This window comes from Myotis nattereri, assembly GCF_964212035.1.
Source record: "Myotis nattereri genome assembly, chromosome: X".
Lineage (NCBI taxonomy): Eukaryota > Metazoa > Chordata > Mammalia > Chiroptera > Vespertilionidae > Myotis > Myotis nattereri.
The window spans coordinates 151,208,608-151,228,842 of record NC_138078.1 but is presented as its reverse complement, the minus strand read 5'-3'; the positions used below and the strand labels follow the sequence as shown (position 1 = coordinate 151,228,842).

Sequence of the window (20,235 nt, the reverse complement as noted above, 5' to 3'; positions counted from 1 at the left end):
GTCCTCATGGGCTGGGAGGCGCCTCCACAGTGCTGGTGGTGGTGGGAGGCGTGGGGCCTGTGGGGAAGGAGCCTGTGGGTGAACCCAACAGGGGCCCGGGGAAAGGCATGAGGTGGCTGACAGGCCCTGACAGCGCCACGGAGCCCGGGCCTTGGTAGAGATGGGCAGTATCAGGTGGGCCCAATCTCAAGCCTGAGGCCACTTCCCCACAATTCCCACCATCGCTGCCCCCAGCCACCACCATGAAGCCACCAGCCGGTGCATCCGCTGGTCCTGTGCCTCCCAGGCTCGACACTGGCTTCTTTTCTTTCTGTGACGGCCTGGGTTTTGTAGACTTTATACCACCCTTCTGCACGGTCCGTGGTCGGTTCACCTGATGAAAGAGAGGCCATGAGTGTTCCCCAACCTCAGACTTCTGCCTCTGTGTCTCCACCAGGGACACCCTCTCCACCCCACTCCTTCAGAGTCGGGAACTGGGTCAAGGACTAGGGGAGCAGGCCCCAGCTGTGGCACAGATAATGCCCTAAGGAGTCATGAGCTTGTGAGGCCCTACGCAATGGAAAGGCTGAGGGAGCCTCTAGCCATAGGACTAGCTGATGGCTGGAGGGGAGGGGGAAGGAAATGAGAAATGGAGGAGAGAGAAGGGAACAGGAGGGAAAAGACAGGCAGGGAGGAGATGAAGGTGTAGAGAAGAGAAGGGTGATAGGGAAGGAGGAGGGAGTAGAATAACAGGGAGAAGAGAGAAAGGGAGATTGGAAGAATACAGGAAAGGAAAAGGAGAAGGAAGGCCAGGTTAGAGGGATGGGGGTGCAGGGGGCAGGCTCCAAGAGGCAGGGCGCACCTGGTGTCGCTTGTAATAAAGGCCGCAGGCGTTGCACACGGGGTCTCTATTGGCATTCAGCCGCCACACTGCCGTGATGGTTGTCTGGCAGTTGGTGCACTGGGCACCTGCCCGCTTGCTGACCTTCTGGGGGCAGCAAGAATGTGAGGGTCAGTGCATTGGGGGGTGGAGGACCCAGGAGGTGAGGGTCAGGGTGCAGGCAGGGCTTCCTGGACAAGGCATAGACTGAGGGTGCTCTGAGGGGCGAGGACATGGCCTCCTGTCCCGGGGCTTTCCAAATGGCGTGGGGTGCTTCATCAGTGGTTCTCAGCGTTGGCGGACATTGGACTCACTTGGGGAGTCGAAAACAATCCTGATGCCCAGGCAGCGCCCCAGACCAAGTAAATCAACCCATCTCGGGAGGGCCCCACGGTGATCCCAGTGTGTAGCCAAGGATGAAAACTGCTGTGCAGGGAGTGGACGGCGTGCCTGCTTGCAGCCCGAGGGTGGGCTGAGGGTAGACACTGCTGTACAGAGCTGGGTCCCTGAGTGGATGGGGCAGGGAGGGGGCATGTGGGTTCTCATAGAGTGTGAGGGCAGAGAGAGATCCCTGCCCGGAGTGAGAACAGAGTACCTGGGTGAGGGGAGGCCGGCCTGGGCTCTTACCCGGCGCCTTTGGGGCTTGTTGTGCCTGGTCATCGTCTGACCACCGGCATTGCACAGGTGGCACTGAGGAGTGGCTTTCGCTCTGCCGGACTTTCGCTCTGCCGGACTTTCGCTGTGCCTGGTACACATGCTGTCACAGCGTCTCAGAACCACCCTGCACGGCGCACAATCCCAGGGCTCTGGTGAGGTGGACAGGGGCAAGAGGGACCAGGCTCAGCCCAACTTTGCCTTGGACCCCATCCCCCTCCTCAACCTCCCTGTCCCTTTGGGGGAACCTCACCACAGGTGGACAGGGGCAGGGTTCCTTGGAGGTTGGCGGAGGAATAGACCGCTGGATTGGGGGGGCTTCTGGTTGGTGGAAAGAAGCTCCTAGGAAAGTCGGGGGGCCCGTAGGCACTGCTGGGGACAGGGATGGAGGAAGGCACCGCAGGCCCCAGCGCCAACAGGTCCGGACGCAGTGGCGGTGTCCTGATGTTCTCTAGGAAGGTGCCTCTTGCATAGGAATCTTCTAAGGCCTGGGGATCGTTGTACTCCCAGGTGGGGCTCACCGTTGCGGGAGGGTAGAGCCCCGTGCTGCCATAGGACCAGCTGGTGTATGGTGAGCCTCCTGGGGTCCCCTCCACACAGCAGAGGCATGCATTAACCTCGAAGACTGTTTGGGGTGTGGGTGGGTATGGGAAGGAAGAAAGAAGGGAACAGAAGGTCTGAAGCCATCCTGCTTTCAAGATGCAGTGATTCCCAACAGCCCCACATGGTGGCCAGCCTTCCCACCTTCCTTCCCATAGGTTGCCAGAGCAGCTGCTGGCCATTGGGTGACTCCTGGGTCTGAGCCCCAGTGGTCACTCTGGCAGCTGCAGCCACCAGCAGCCTTTTCCCAATGGGCTTTTAGCATAACTTTGTGGAGCCCCATGGGCCACTCAACTAGGGTCACCCCCACCTCCTTACCGTATTCATTCCCAATGAGGCAGTCTGGGGATGTACGTTCCCAGGTCTGCACATACACAGGGAACGTGATCCACAGAGCCTCGTGAAGGCTTCTGGCCATTTCTAAGATGGCTTCTTTGTGGGATTCTACCCTAGCTAAGGGTCTCCATGGATACCCCAGCAACATGGAACCCTGCCAGGACAGCCAGGGCAGCAGCTGCCTGCATATGCTGCAACTGGGGCGGGGATCGAACGTAAACCCAGGTGCATGCCCTTGTCTGGGAATCAAACCCGAGACCCTTCAGTGCACAAGCCCATGCTCTAACCACTGAGAACACCAGCCAGGGCTCATAAGAGGGCCCATGAGAGGTTCCTATGGGCCAGGCCTGGAAGTTGCATCTGCCACTCTGCTCACTCGATTGATCAGAACTGTCACATGTCCACCTGTCATTGCAACGAGGCTGGGGAAGTGAGCGAGTCAGGAAGAAAGGGGAGCAGGGTTGAAAAGCCTATAGCAGTGCCTGCTACAGGATTCTGTAGACTCCCCAGAGCTATGCTGTTTCATGTGGTGGCCACTAGCCATAGTCAAGACAGTGGCTCCTGTACAAGGGGAGGGCAAGGCTTCCACACCAAGGCTGTCAGAGAGAGTCACATCAGGGCTTCCGATACAGGGTCAGGAGGGTGTTTCCAGAGGGCAAGTTCAGGGGTTCCTATGAACGATCAGGTCAGAGATTCCCGATACAGGTCCAGTTGCGGATTTCTGTTGGAAGTCAGGGAAAGGTTTCTGCAGAATCCAGCACTGTTATAGGCAAGGCTTCCTGTAGAGGGTCAGAGCCATGGAGCCAGCACAGGGTTAGGTCAGCAAGCCCTGCACAGTGTCTGGGCAGGGGGTCCTGTGCCAGGTGAGGCTGTCGGTGCCTGTATAGGATGAGGTCTGGACTTAAAGTTAGGGGGTCAGGACAGGTGCCTCCCACAGATTCAGGAAAGGTTTTCCATGTAAGTTCAAGATTGAAGTTCACATTGGGAGTTGGATCGCAGGTTCCTGTGGACTCTGTGGGGTAGCGTGTGAGGTAGGGATTGTTGTGCAGAGTGACGTCAGGGGTCATTGTCAATGATGTAAGCAAGGCTCCTGAAGTCAATCAGGGTTCCCAAGGAGTTTACAGATAGGGGTTTCTTTCTTTAAAATATATTTTTATTAATTTCACAGAGGAAGGGAAAGGGGGAGAGATAGAAATAACAATGATGAGAGAGAATCATGGATTGGCTTCCTTCTGCATGTCCCACACTGAGGATGGAGCCCACAACCCGGGCATATGCCCTGACTTGGAATTGAACTGTGACCTCCTGTTTCATATGTCAATGCTCAACCACGGAGCCATGGTGGCCAGGCAGTAGTATACTATTAACCAACATTCTGACTTTATTCAGGTTTTACTTGTTCTCCCACTACTGGCCTTTTGCTTTTCCAGAATCCAATCCAAGATTCCTCATCATCTTTAGTTGCTATCTTCTTAGCCTCCTTCAATCAGTAGCTGAGAGACTCTCTCCTATGCTGACTTTGAAGACTAAGCTGGCCTAAGTAGCGGTCCTGTGGTAAGCAATTGAGAGTCACACCTGGACAGCAGAATCAAGAAACCAAAGCCCCCAGTCCAACAGCCGTAAAGAACTGAATGGTATCAACCGCCATTGGAAGTGGGAAGTCGATCCTCAGATGAGACTGCAGCCCTAGTTGACATGTTGATTTCAGTCTTGTGAGACCCTGGAGCAGGGAATGTAGTTAAGCCATTCCTGGGGCTCTTTAGCTACAGAACAATGTGATCAAATCAATGGGCTCTGTTTTAAAACACTGAGTTTATGCCAATTTGCTTTACAGAAATAGAAACAAATACACCAATAGACCTTTCCTTTTTTAATCTATATGAGTTTCCCCAAGTCATGATATGCCCACTAAACTTTACAGTAACTGTTTCTACAGAAAACCTGTTCTACACACGATCAACTGTCCTATATTTCAGTCTATGTGGCAGTCCCAGAGAGTGCAAGAGGAGAAATGCATGTATTTAAGGCTCTAATAGATAGTCCAATGATTTATCTCTCATCTGAATCTGAGCCCTGCTATTAATCTGTAGGCAATATCTGCTCTTGTGTTTGTTGCTTCCCCCTTTGGTTGGCCGTCTTCTTACTTAGTAATTTATACCTTTGTCTCATTATTCTTTCTGAGAGAAATCTTAGTTAAGCATCTGCCTTCAAAATGAATGAATAATAATTCAGCCAAGTGAAGAAGGGGAAAGAATATTTTCAGAACAAGTTCAGGGTGTACAAAATTCCTGTTGTGGGAAAGCACAGTTTTGAATGAAGGCAAAAGTGGTACACAATACAGCTGGGTAAGTAACATGAAGCCATACCTACATGCAAAATCTTCACAGAGCACATTGAAGATTTAACCTAAGAAAAATGAGACTGCTGAAGGGCTTTAGGTGTACAAGGGAAGCAGCATCAAAATATCCTTTCAAAAAGATGAGTCTGGTCAAAGTGAAGCAGCATATACAGAACAGTTAGGAAGTGACTGAAGAAGCAATCTACTGAGAGCTTATAATAGCCTGGTTTACTGTAAGAGCAATGAAAATGCAGAAGAAATTAAACAATGGATCCGAAAGTTATTGCTCACCATTCATTGTTTCTTAGATATTTCATTTCCATCATTCTGGAAACTTTTCTGATTTAATTTTAAAATGGAAGGAAAGTTTTCATATGTTGCATCTTCCATATCACCCTCCTGGTTCCTCTCCTTTGAGTTACTAAGTCTCCATAACGGACCCATCAACCACATGGACACTCCTTTCAGCAAGTGTCGGAATATTTTTCAGAACCTTTGCATGTAAGGTTGTCGGAGCCTGTCAGGCCATAGTGGCTTTGCAGATCAATGAGGTAAGAAGTTTATTAATGTGTAACCACTGGTAAAACAACTGGACTGTTTGGTGCTGAGGAGTCCATTATTTCCATTTTCTTCACATGTGAGTTTTGAGTAGCTGTCATTTTTTACCCCATTGGGAGGGGAGCAGTTTATAGCAGCAGTCCCCCTCAGGGGTGATGACACCCATGGGGCCAGCAGAGTGTCTCAGGGACATGGTAGTGAGCAGGAAGAAAGGGTTAATCCCCACAGATTTAGACAATCCCTGCACTCTGATGTTTGACCTCTCACCGATCCTTAGACTCAGGGCTTCTTACTCCAGGCTACATTAGGGAGAATGGTCTCTTCCCTGCTGGAGAGTGAAATGCTGCAAAGAAGGGGACTTCTGGTTTTCTGAAAGGGCATCTGGGAAGCCTGAAGATACCAGATGTATCTTCAGAGTTCTACAATGAAATATGGTCATATTTACACCACCTTCCTAACCCTTCCCACCCCAAAGACACACACTTGAATAAGCTTTAACTTATGGGTAGATTCATTCCAGCAGGAACTTGAGGGAGAAGCAAAAAACTTGTGTTCAGATTGCTATCTTCCCAGAATTCCTATACTAGGTGGTTAAAATCTCATTGAAGGCAGAAACATTACATATTTTTATGGCACATTTTATAATGTGTATAGTGTGATTCAACTCCAGTAGATATTCCTTAAAGGCACTGATGGTATTCCAAACATGATTCATAATTGGTAAGTGGGTGAGCCAAGCAAAAATACAGACCTTGGAACTAACAACTAAGAAGTATGGTCACATTAGCACCAGAAATTGATTTTTTCTCAAGCGGTTTGCCAATTTTGTATTGATTAGTTGTTGTCCTTAAAAATCAAGAGACTATTGATCTGTATCAAGTACTTAAAAGGTTCTCAAGAAATACATGTGGATTTTGATTAGTTACAAAATAGAATAAGACCATGGTAGAATGGTCCATGCAATTTTCATTGTTTACATTTCTAAAATAACTATGTATATCTTTCTTCCTTATTAAGTGATACCACCTATTTAATGAAACGTTTCTGATTCCCAAATCACTTCTATGGCTTTGTGAAGAGTTTTTAAATAGTTTCATGGTAAACCATCTTAGGAGATGCTTAACCTGCCTTAGGGGCCTGAGTGTCCTAGTTCCTTAGTTGATCAAAAGAAACTCTTAGCCCTGACTGGTTTGGCTCAGTGGATAGAGCATCGGCCTGCAGACTAAAGGGTCCCAGGTTCAATTCCAGTCAAGGGCATGTACCTTGGTTGCGGGCACATCCCCAGTAGGGGGTGTGCAGGAGGTAGCTGATCGATGTTTCTCTCTCATCGATGTTTCTAGCTCTCTATCCCTCTCCCTTCCTCTCTGTAAAAAATCAATAAAATATATTTTTAAAAAATAAACTCTTAAAGATGTATTGTTAAAAGTATAAAGTGCTTAAGCCCATATTTCTCTTCTGCTATTAATGTAATTGGCTCCCATGTTAAGCAAAAACACTTTGAGAACATAAGAAAACTAAAGACAGTCTCTTCAATACATTGTGTTGAGAAAACTGGACAGGTATATGCAAAGAAATGAAACTAGACCACCAACTTACATCATATACAAGAACAAACTCAATATGAATAAAATATGTAAATACAAGTCACGAAACCATAAAAATCCTAGAAAAAAAAATAGGCAGTAAAATCTCAGACATCTCTTGTAGCAATATTTTTTGCTAATATGTCTCGAAGGGCAAGGGAAACTCAGGAAAAGATAAACAAATAGGACTCTGTCAAACTAAAAAGCTTCTGCACAGCAAAAGAAACCATCAACAAAATGAAAGGGAAACCCACTGTATGGGAGAACATATTTGCCAATGAGACATTTGGTAAGGGGTAGGGAAATAGGGGAAGTGTGCAATAACATCAACATTAAAATTTCTTAATAAAAAACTTAAAAGTAAAAAATAATAATAATTTCCAAAACTATATATAAAGAACTTATTCAACTCAACACCAGCAAGACAAACCATGCAATTAAAAAATGGGCTAAGGACCCAAATAAGACAACTTGTCCAAAGAGGACATACAGATCACCAATAGACATATGAAAAAATGCTCAAGGGCACTAATCATCAGAGAGCTGCAAATTAAAACCACAATGAGATATCACCTCACACCTGCCAGAATGGCTATCATCCATAAATCAACAAACAATGAGTACTGGAGAGGATGTGAAGAAAATGGAACCCTAGTACACTGCTGGTAGGAATGCAGACTGGTGCAACCACTGTGGAAAAAATATATGGAGATTCCTCAAAAAATTAAAAATGGAACTGCCTTTTGACCCAGTGAGCCCACTTCTGGAAATATATCCTAATAATTCTGAAACACCAATCAGAAAAAATATATGCATCACTATGCTCATAGCAGCTTTATTTACAATAGCTGAGCTCATTAACAGATGAGAGGAAAAAAACCGTGGTACATTTACACAATGGAATACTATGCAGTTGTAAAAAAGAAGGATCTCTTAAGTTTAGCAATAGCTTGGAGGGACCTAGAGATTATTGTGCTAAGTGAAATAAGTCAATCAGAGAAAGGCAAATACCATATGATCTCATTTATATGTGGGACCTAATGAACAAAATAAATTGATGAACAAAATAGAAACAGAGGTGTAGATACTTGGTACAGATTGACAGCTTTCCGAGCAGAGTGGGGAGAGGGAACTGGATGAAAAAAGGTGAAGGGATTAGCTAAAGAACATATAGGCCTAACCCATAGACACAGACAATAGTGTGGTGACTGCCAGGAGAAAGGGGTATGGCCAGGGCTGGGTGGAAGTGGATAAAGGGGGGGACGTAATGAAAATATCTGTAATAGTGTCAACACTAAAAACAAAGTAAAAAAAAGAAAAAGAAAATTGAACACTGCCTCTCTTTGGATATGGAAATAAGGAATGAAGACACTACCTAAAGTCAGAAAGGAGTGGTTGAAGTAAAGATGAAATTATGTATATTTTCAAGACCAATTGACTCACTACCACTATTGCTAAAAGTATCCTGTATAATAAAAGGCTAATATGCAAATTGCTCCCTTAACTGGGAGTTCGACCAGGGGGTGGGGCCAGCCAACCAACCACCCGCAGCCCCTCCCCGCAGCCGGCACAGCCCGATCTGCCCCCACCCTTGCACAAATTCGTGCACGGGGCCTGTAGTATAGAATATCACTAAATGTTAAGTCAGGAAAATTATCAAATAGCCTAACTAAGCTTTCTGGGGAAGGGTCAAAGGTCTATGATATTGAGTAATTGAACAGAAAGAGTCTACTTCTTCTTCTAGTAATAAAATGGAGGTTTTTTTCTTTTCTAATTTTGAATGATACTAAAGAGGTTCAGGTATCCCTGAGAGCATTGGAATTAAGATTATTATGTGGAGATGAGAACTAGAGAAGTTTCAACCTGAGGTTTGACTTAATTGGTTTCTGTCTATAGGACCCCATATTATTTATCCCAATATGGTTCCAAACTTCTCTGCTTCCCTGTAAAGTAGATGTTCCTGAAGATTACCTCCCGCCTACCAGACTGAGCCTTTATTAGCTGAAATGTTTGTAAGACTTGTTCCTTCCATTTTAGCTCAGCTGGATTCAGGAAGGGAATGGGGGTGGACTTAAGGGAATAAGGACTATATCTCATTGATATGTGCTTTAGAAAATGTGCGTTTTTTGTGGTTCCCACTTGTCTTGATTCTAAAATTCTGCCACTATACTGGGCACCAGTATTCTGCTTAGAATCACGTAAGAGAGACCCTTAATCTGGAACTCTAATTTTAGAATCCCATTCTGGTCCTCCCTAAACTGTACCCTACTGCACAAGGTGAGGCATGCATGGGACTAAGGGATCTAAAAATCCCAATTTGAACCAGGATTTCCAGACTTTTATAAAAGTATATTTGTCAAGATAAGAGGATAAAACATATTTTATTTCAATTGTTGCTAACTTCATTTATAAAGTTTATATTTTTAGATAAATAGCATGTGGGCCCCTATTTGTATTATTGACCTGGGTGCAGAAATGGTAGGAGCAGGCCTGCTTGGCACTACTCTTTTTTTGGGCAAGAAAAGACTCCACCTGGCCAATTCCTAGACCAGTTCCAGAGGTATTACTCTCCCACATCAGAACAAGCCTTTCCACTGGAGTTTGGTTCTCGCTCTCACACTAATTCACTGAAGGACATATCACCTGGCCTATTGCTTCCTCTGAGTGTCAGTTTTTTCATCTACAAATCCAGGAAGTTGGACAAGTTCTTCCAGCTCTTCCACCAGTAAGAATGGCAAAGAGTAGATAGCTATCTTATGGTTTTCAGGGCTTAGTAGGGTCTTTAAATCATTTTCAACCAAGGATTCTGTAGGTAGAGTGTGTCTTCAGTACACATTTGTGTTGAGCGTATGCAATGGAATTGCACTGGGTTTCACCAACTGTGCATGTGAAAAAGCATTTGATAACATTGATAACTTCAGTTTCACAGGGGCCACCGGTGCAGTGTGGAGGGCCAAGGGGAAAGGCATTCTCCAGCAGATCTTAACATTATAGCCCAGAGTGGAGAAACCTAAAAACTAGTATTAAGAAACCTCATGGGTGCCCATAAATTGGGTGAAATTTTGAGGAGAATGGAGCCCCTGTGAGTGACAGACACTAGTAGTAGTGCCAGGACACCATCTCCTGAAGCCTTCAAGGCTATAGTCCTGCAGAATGAGCTGCAGCCATGGTGTTTGCCACACTGACAGAGGAGGAATGCCCCCTGGTCCTTCTCTTCATTTTATTTCCTAATTAGTGGCCTGGTACATGAAATTTGTGCATGGGGGGGCTCAGCCCAGCCTGAACCCTCTCCAATCAGGGACCCCTTGGGATCAGGCCTAAACTGGCAGTTGGACATCCCTCTCACAATCTGGGACCGCTGGCTCCTAACCACTCACCTGCCTGTGGCCTGATCTCCCTAACTGCTCTCCCCTGCCAGCCTGATCACCCCTAACTGCCTCTGCCTCAGCCCTGCCACCATGGCTTTGTCCGAAAGGACATCTGGAAAGTCATCTGGAAATTGTTCGGTCTAATTAGCATATTACCCTTTTATTAGTATAGATTTGCCCCTGGACCAAATAGCAGAGGGGAGCATGCTTCCCTGCCTCACACAGTCTCATAGGAAAGCAAGCTTTCTCTCAAAAAGATTCAGACATGCCGGAAGCCGTTCCATCCTTGCTGCTTGACACAGTCGCTGCAGGAAAGAAACATCTGCACAGCATATGTTTCAAGGGACCTGGCGTATATAGCATACTGTTATTAATATGTTTGCTCCCCTTAGCGCTGTGTGTTTTAACCAAGGTCACCTCTCTGAGAAAGGTTGTTTCCCCAGGTAGGAATTTTTCCCTGAAGTCAGGGAGGGGATGAAACTCCTTAACTAAGTGCCAGGCGGGTAGTTAATCACTACAAACAATCACGCTTAAGCTACATAATCTTTACTCCCTGGAATGGAGATAAGAAACGCCCTAACCTTTGTAATAGAAATTGACAGGATTAAAATCAACTGGGATAAATACGGATGTAACAAGACAATAAACAGCAGAACCTCTCTGGAGATCGAGACCAGAACTTGGTTGGAGATCCTGGCTGGAGATGCTGGCTAGGCTGCTGATCAACTGAACACTGTCTCCGTGTCCTTCCTTCTTCGCCGACTCCCTCTACGCCTTTGGGAACCCCTGGACCTGCTCGGGTTGGACCCTGGCACAGACACAGATCCAAGGACCAGAGACAGAACCTGGCAATGGCTTCAATGTCTCTTTACAGGTGCTGAATATCCTCTGGTCTCTTCCCCACATAAATATCAATCAGGCAAATGCCCACAGGTAACTGGCCACTAACCTAGTAGATATACTATATATGTGAACACAACTGAGACACAACAAATCAGTGAATGAATGATATAACTCAGTAATATTGGGCTGAGTTTCTAATCATGTCAGAAATTCATTCAGATACACATTGTTTACAGACATTAGCTGTATATTTTAAGCTGTAGTGAATGGTTCTTGCATCTTTGGCAATAGAGAAAGCTAGTCATTAATATTCACTGAGCGCTTGTGAAGTGCCAAGAACCAGAAAACACATTTATATGCATTATCTTATTTATTCCTTTAGGTCAGGGGCTAGTAAACTTTTTCTGTAAATGGCCAGATAGCTGTTTTCAGCTTTGTGAGCCATAACATCTCTGTCACACTCTGAAAGCCAAAGTGTAAACAAATGGATTTGGCTGTGTTCCAGTAAAACTTTATTTATAAAAATAGGTTGCAGGCCAAATTGGGCCTATAAGCCATCATTTGCTGACCTCTTCTCTACTGAATTCATGACATTAGTACTGCTTGCATCTTCATTTAACAGACAAGGAGACTGAAGCCTGAAGGGCTAAACAGTTCACCCAAGACCACAGATACTGCGGAAAGGACCTAGGATGAACCTAAGCAGTCTGATTCCAGAGCTCACACCCTATAGGACTGAGTCATTTCTGGTATTTGGCAGTAAGTCAGAGGCTAACTTTAAGTGAAAAACTTAAGAGCTGGGACCTGCCTGTGAAGCTACATTGCATGTGAGTTTAATGTTTCCTTCCTTATTCATCATCATTGTCAACAAAACTTGATATATACTGATCATCTATTAAAGAAAATAAAGCTAGTAATAAAATAAAAGGTCATGCTCTCACTTTGAAATACCAGGAAAGGGCAGTGTATGTTCTGGCAACCCTTAATTAAAGAATTGCAGTATTCATGACTTCTTAATTGTTCTAATGATGTGATCTCACTTATTACTCATTAACTTCCTTTCTATCATGGTCCCTCAAGATATTCTCCTTTCATGAGAAGGCATGAGTCAGTAATAATAATAATGAGGATAATGATGATGATAATAATTCCATTAACAAAAACACATTTATATAGCACTACTCTAAGCCTTTGGCTCTTCTAAACACTTTGAATATATTAATTCACTTAATCTTCACAGCAACCATTTTACAGATGAAGCATCAAAGACCTAAGTGTTAAGTAGCTTGGCCAAGGGTAAAATACCAGTAAGTGGCACAACTGGAATTTGAATCCAGGCCGTCTGAATCCAGAGCTCCTGGTCCTAATTACTATGCCTGGCAGCCTTTCCAGGAGCATTTTAAAATATAGTAAAAACTAAAATTTTTCATTTTTGTAGGTCACCTCTGCATAGATTGCATGTCAATTGCATTTCCTGATTTATTATGCAACAGTTCCAGACATTCATCCTTATTAGAGAAGTTCTAACATCCCTTGAGTGTGAAGGCATAGGGAAGCCCCCATCACCAGTCTCTTGACATTGGTAATCTGTGCAGGTGCCAGCGTTCACTCTTTTAACAATTTTAAAAAGTGATTATTTGAGTGTGGGGAAGTACAGGACTTGGTTGTAAGGTCTGTAAGGAGGATTCTCAGAAAGGTTGGGGGCCTCTGGAGGACCTTGCAGAAGGTGGCAGCCCCTGCCTTGACTTTTCCAAACAAGTCTGAGCCCCCCTGTGTTTACTTAGACACGTCCTTGCTTAAAGGATGCATGTGCTTTCTCAAGGATGCTTACCCTGCTGAGAGTATCTAATAGTTAATTTTAGTTCAAGCTGTTGTGACAATAAAAGCCTAAAGAGGCAGGCAATCAAGGCTATTTGCTCCTAAAGCAAAACGGCCCCTTAGCCTCTCTTTCACAGAAATGTGTGTCAGAGTGATCTATTCATCCATCGCTCAGGGTCTGCTGGTCAGCCCCAGCATTTGAGTGTGAGTGTGTGTGTATAGAGTACGGGGCACCTCAAGAATGCCCAGGGACATGGATGGGGTGGATATTAACATTTTGATATAGACGCATTTTATTTTCTCACCTTAATAGGTTTCTCTGAAAATTTTACTCCCTTCAGAATTATAGCAGACTAGAGGCCTGTTGCATGAAGAGATTTTTGCAATAGGCCTTCCTTCCCCTCCCTGGCTGTCGGCACTGGGTTTCCTCTGGCACCCAGGACCCAGGCCTTCGCTCCGGCTGCAACGGAGAAGCCAATCCTCTTCAGTCATCAGTCTTCGCTCCACACCTGCATATGCAAATCAACCGCCACCTTTGTTGGGTTAATTTGCATACTCATCCTGATTGGCTGGTGGGTGTAGCAGAGTGACACCAATTTGCATGTTTCTCTTTTATTAGTGTAGATAGTGTTACGGGACTACTAATATCTCCTTGGAATTTACCATTTTTGTACATGCAGTCCAACTTCTTACTGCTAGCACCTGTGCCTCTTTGCCTGAGACCTCTCTGTGGCCTCCAAAGCCCTCTCTTCCCACAAGTAGGTGAATGTGCCAGGCATCTAAACAATAACAGATGAGAATTGGTGTATAAATCTCCCAGCACCATCACTTTTCAGGCAGAATAATTCTGAGGCACATGTGCTACACTGGCTATCAGTCAGGATTCCACCAAAAGAACAAAGAACAGCCTGGTATGATAGATACCATGGCCTAGCAAGTCTGAAATCTATAGCGCAGGCCTACAGGATGAGCAAGCTGGAACTGTCAGGCAGGAGCTGGTGCTACTTGCACTTTAAGAGTCCAAGTGTTGCCCTGACTGGTTTGGCTCAGTGGATAGAGCGTCGGCCTGCAGACTCAAGGGTCCCAGGTTCGATTCCGGTCAAGGGCATGTACCTTGTTTGCAGGCACATCCCCAGTGGGGGGTGTGCAGGAGGCAGCTGATCAATGTTTCTCTCTCATCGATGTTTCTAGCTCTCTATCCCTCTCCCCTCCTCTCTGTAAAAAATCAATAAGGTGTATATATATATATATATAATTTTTTTTTTTTTTAAAGAGTCCAGGTGTCCCCTCATTTTGGAAGACTTGCCTCACCACCCCACTCCTCCCAGCTCTATCACATCTGTGTTGTACCCTATATGAAAGCACCTGTATTACAATCATCTGTCTTCTGCTTGAGATCAACCACTGTTATTTCTTGGTGTCTAACTTCTGGTTCAGTATCTGACACAACATGGTCAACAAATGTTTGAAAAAAACTGCATGAACCCAGGCAGTTCCTTTCATTACATCCTTCTGTGCTTCCTTTGAACTCAGAGAACTAGAATCTATTTGTATGTTGAGTGTCATCATTTCATGGAGTGACTGTTAGTCCCCATACACACCTTTTAGGTCACACTTTTCTGCTGTGTATCTACATTACTAGAGAAACAGTTTTAACTGGAAGGAAACTTTCCATATGTTGCCATCTTCCATATCACCCTCCCTCTTCCACTCCCAAGAATAGCCAACACATTTATTTATTGTATTTGGAGATTAGCAAGGTAGCTTTCATGAGTAAGAGTGTCATCCATCTGTGAGAAATGGGAAGATAAAGATGATGAATGGTTGCTAACTCATCACACTATCCACTGGCAGACTTTCAGTTGAAACAGGAAACTTTCAAGGCATTGCCTGCTCTTTTAAGGAATTGCCTATCTTTAGGGACCTACCTGCCCTTTTCCTGCTCCTACCAAGCATCGGTTTTCCAGAAGCGAGATCCACTTCTGCCTTCCCTTAGGCTTACCTTATCCCAGGCTTTGGGATCTAACCTCATGTGTGCTGTGTACATGTGAGGAGAGGAGACGAGATGGAGATCCACCCTACTACAAATCATAAACCTTTTTTAAAAAAATGGTTTTTGAGAGAGAGGGGAGAAGGGAGAGGGATAGAGAGATAGAGACATCGATGAGAGAGAAACATCATTAATTGGCTGCCTCCTGCACGCCCACACTGGGGGTCGAGCCACCAACCCGGGCATGTGCTCTGACCAGGAATCGAACCTGTGACCTCTTGGTTCATGGGTTGACGCTCAACCACTGAGCAATACCAGCTGGGCACAGTCATAAATCTTAATGTTCAAGTAATGACAGGGGAAACCTGGCCATTCTTAACGTGAATAAAATTTCACTGATCATTGTTCCAGCAGAGCTAATAACAATAAGAGCAGCAGCTACTGTTCATCAAGCACAATTTGCCAGCACTGCACTGAGATGTGTACATACATGACAGCAGCTAATCTGAACAATCAGCCTGTGTGGTAGATTAAGTGGACCCCATGTTACAGTCAAGAAAGCTGTGGTCATATAGATTGTAAATTTGGGGAAATTTAAGGAATTTTCATTCAATTCTTAGAAACTCTGATTGAAAAAAGACTTTGAGTCTGGCTCTGATCTTTTGCTTTAATTCTGAGTCTGTCTTGATTAAAACAAAAACAAACAAACAAACAAAAAAAACACCACAAAACAAAACTCAAAGACACAGACAACATTGTAGTGATTGCCAGAGGGAAAGGTTGGCGGGGGGGGGGGGGGGGGCAGGGAGGGCAGGTGGAGGGAGGCAGAACAGGGTAAAAGGGGTATAAATGGTGATGTAAAGAGACTTAACTTTGGGTGGTGAACACACGATACAATATACAGATGATGTATTGTAGAATTGTACACTTGAAACCTATACGATTTTATTAACCAATGTTACCCCAATCAATTCAATAAAAGTTTTTAAAATGTTGGTGAAGATGATGTCTCTAACTTTAATTTGTGGAAGCCCTACTAAGTGCTTTGTGCTATGTGTTTAACTAACCAAGTGATGGTGTCAAGATTCAAACTCAAGGCAATCTACACCAGAGCCTGGGATCTTCCCACGACAGAATAGACCCGTGTTCTCCCAAGGATGAGGTTCAGCTTTGCTTTCTGCATTGGCTTAGAAATTGTGACCTTACCCAGAGACTCCAGCCATGTGATTGAGGGAGGGCTTCCCTCCCAAACCCCACTACCTCTTCCAATTCTGAGTTTCAGCACACCTTATGGCCCAGATCTGCTATTGCAGATCTTCTCACATCATTGGCTGCCTGTCTGCTGAGCATTCATTGCTACATCCCTGCCCCAAGCCATTGGCTCCACTGCCTCCTATCATCTGACCTCATACTTAGCTTTCATGTCAGCTTGGTCTCCCCTGTCATGTACATCTGACTTGTCAAAAAGCAACTGACACACCACTAGTGGGGGGTATCTGATTTTTCAGGTCAAAGCCTCAGCTTCTCTGGCCTAGCCCCAGCTTTCAAGGTCTGAGAGCCCATTCTGAAGAAGAAAAGCAGACTTGGTGTCTATGATCCATTCATTAATAAATGACAAATCAAGAAATGAAGACTTTCTTCAAGATCTGACCCAAATACCACTTTGGAAGTGACTGAACTACCAAAATGCTTTATGCTTACCTCTCTTAGGTAGACAACAATTTCTCTCACATTTAGACTATATCTCTCCACTCAGACTATACAAGGTGAGGCAAAAGCAGGTTTACAGTTGTGAGTACACGAAACACAGAGGTTGTCTTCTTATATTATTATTTATTATATTATTTTCCTTAAGGACAACTATAAACCTACTTTTGCCCCATACTGTATGCCCTGTTAGGGCAAGAACGAGGTAAATTCATATTTCTAATGCTCAAGGAAATAGCAAGTGGGGGAAACTAATGTCTTGAAATGTAATTCCCTTAATGACTCAAATAATCTTCATTAACGTTCCTAAATCACAAATATTTTGAATTTTTCAAGGGAAAACACTGTCATATATAAACATTATTAATAATAAAAACCAGGTAATATTTTAAATACACTAAAAGAACCTAACACTTTTAACTATAAAAGAATGATATGAAATGATTAATATTTTGCCTAAGATTTGTAAACTCAAGCACAGTCAAGCCGCCATGAACTACAGTTTATTAAAAGCATTTATTCTATATTGAAATTTCTCACTCACAATTTAGTATCAGCAGTGAATGAATACAGAAATCCAAGTGAAATTTAGTCAACCTCTACACAGAGTAATTGAGTCCACAATGGTCAAGGAGAAATTCACTGATATGTATTGATTTGTTTTACCTGAGTAATTTATTTGGGACAAAAAAATTCTACCATTATATCCATGAAATTAATCAAACATAGTTGCCTGCCACACATTGACAAAACTGTCAGTTTCTAGTTGATTACAAATAAAAAATGCCCTTCCTGCTACCATCCCCATAAGTTGGCTTATCTTCTGACCATAATCACCTGAAGTCTTTGTAATTTAAAGGCCTAATTTTCTGCCCTCGTTTTCATAAAGACTTTTATAGCATCACAATACACTCCAGTGAGTCAGTAATGTATCATACCCTTGGTACATGCAAAGATTACTTCATTAATTAGAAAGAAAAACTATTAAAGAGGCTATGTGTTTTCCATAATCTGTTCACAGACAATGCCACACAGGTGGGCGTGTAAAATTATTTGGGTGTACATAAAATGACACCCAATTTTACATGTACAGAGCTTGAAAAGACAAACAATATTGTAAGGTTTTAAAGAAAGCAGCAGGTCTCCCCTATCCTTCACAAGCTGAACACTCCTCTTAGGACACAATCACTTCCAACTGCTTTGACACTTTCTACTTCGGCATACCCGTTATAACATCCCGACAGCTACTTCTTGTGTTGCTGTTTTTCCTGTTTCCAATACTAGCGGTTACTTTTCTATTAGTTTTCAAGAGTAGATCAAAGAAAGGGACAGACCATTTCAGGTTGATAGGTGGCTGTTTTTTTGTTTTGTTTTTTAAATATATTTTATTGACTTTTTACAGAGAGGAAGGGAGAGGGATAGAGAGTTAGAAACATAGATGAGAGAGAAACATCGATCAGCTGCCTCCTGCACAACCTCTACTGGGGATATGCCCGCAACCAAGGTATGTGCCCTTGACCGGAATCGAACCTGGGTCCCTTGAGTTTGCAGGCGACGCTCTATCCACTGAGCCACACTGGTCAGGGTGATAGGTGGCCATTATAACAAGCAAGGGTACTTCCCAGTGGATCTCCCCACCCACTGGGAGAGTCCGCAGACTCTTAAAAGTTTACATAGAGGCCTTAACTGGGTTCAGTCACATATACCATCCAGACAGTCTCAGCAGCACTCTGTCCTCTCAAGGCTCTGTCCTGGGAACAGCTCCCACTGTGGAAGCCGTAGGCTGAGCATACATGCCAAGCAGAGGAGAGGGGTTAAGGGGCCTCTGCCTGGGTCCACCATGAGTTCAACTAGTGATTCATTCTCTGGATGGCCTCCTCCAAACTTTCTACTGTAAAAGATGAGGATTCAGCACCCTTAGACACTCCTCCACCTCAGCTTTTAAACACACATCTCCCAAATAGGACTTGCCCCCTCTTCTTAATTTTGGAAAAAGAGCAACACTCTATCTTGTATAATATTGAAACGCAAATTGTAACATAAATCCAGATTGAGCCCTTTCTTTTATTTTCTTTTCTTTTTTTTTTTTTTTTTTTTTGTGTGTGTGTGTGTGCCCTGATGGGATGTAACCCGAAACATTGGCATATCAGGACAATGCCCAAACCAACTGACCTACCCGGCCAGGGTTAATACCTGAGTTTTGAATGACGCTGTGTTGCTATCATAGTTTGTTCAATTTTGATGGGCTTGTGTGCTCATCTCCTTGGTGGTGTACCGTCTATTGCCTTCGCCCACAACATGAACTGTTATTTTTCCTTTCAATCGAATCTGCCTAGATAGTGAAGACTTTCTCTAGAATAATTTTCTGTGCTTTATATGGACTTTATTGTTATTGATTTTTGAAGGAAAAAATAAAAAGAACAGTTTTCTCACTTGTTTTTTACAATAGTATTGCTTCCTATGTTCCCTTTTATGTTTTATTGTCACTTTACTTACATTACCCTGGCCAGTGTGGCTAAGTGATTAAAGCGTTGGTTCCCGCACTGAAGGATGGAGGGTTTGAGTCCTAGTCAAAGAGATGTACCTGGGTTTTGGGTTCATCCCTCCCGGTCTGTGCGTATGTGGGAGGTGGCCAGTGGCTGTGTGTCTTTCTTTCTTTTCTTTTTTTTTAAATTAAATCTTTATTGTTCAGATTATGACAGTTGTTCCTCTTTTTTCCCCCCCATAGCTCCCCTCCACCTGGTTCCCACCCCACCCTCTGCCCTTACCCCTCCCCCCCCACTGTCCTCATCCATAGGTACACGATTTTTGTCCAGTCTCTTCCTGCATCCCCCACACCCTTTTCCTCCCCTAGAATAGTCAGTCCATTCCCTTTCTATGCCCCTGATTCTATTATAATCACCAGTTCATTCTGTTCATCAGATTATTTATTCACTTGATTTTTAGATTCACTTGTTGATAGATGTGTATTTGTTGTTCATAATTTGTATCTTTACCTTTTTCTTCTTCTTCCTCTTCTTAAAGGATACCTTTCAGCATTCCATATAATACTGGTTTGGTGGTGATGAACTCCTTCAGCTTTTTCTTATCTGTGAAGCTCTTTATCTGACCTTCAATTCTGAATGATAGCTTTGCTGGGTAAAGTAATCTTGGTTTTAGGTTCTTGCTATGCATCACTTTGAGTATTTCTTGCCACTCACTTCTGGCCTGCAAAGTTTCTGTTGAGAAATAAGCTGACAGTCGTATGGGTATTCCCTTGTAGGTAACTGAGTTTCTTTCTCTTGCTGCTTTTAAGATTCTCTCTTTGTCTTTTGCTCTTGGCATTTTAATGATGATGTGTCTTGGTGTGGTCCTCTTTGGATTCCTTTTGTTTGGGGTTCTTTGCACTTCCTGAACTTGTAAGTCTATTTCTTTCAGCAGGTAGGGGAAGTTTTCTGTCATTATTTCTTCAAATAGGTTTTCAATATCTTGCTCTCTCTCTTCTTCTGGCACCCCTATAATTCGGATGTCAGTAGGCTTGAAGTTCTCCCAGAGGCTCCTTACACTATCTTCATATTTTTGGATTCTTTTTTCTTTTTGTT

General features: G+C 44.0%; 1 protein-coding gene across 1 annotated transcript in view; it reads right to left on the bottom strand.

The window, feature by feature from the left end:
* Window positions 1–4: 4 nt before the first annotated feature.
* The window catches only part of LOC308511998 (erythroid transcription factor-like), a gene marked incomplete at both ends in the record, with an annotated part of 36,006 nt that continues 15,775 nt past the window's right edge, over window positions 5–20,235 (bottom strand). Inside the window, 2 exons of the mRNA XM_081081801.1 lie at window positions 5–373; window positions 842–967. Of these exons, the coding sequence (XP_080937927.1) occupies window positions 5–373; window positions 842–967 (495 nt within the window). The remainder of the gene's footprint in view (window positions 374–841; window positions 968–20,235) is intronic.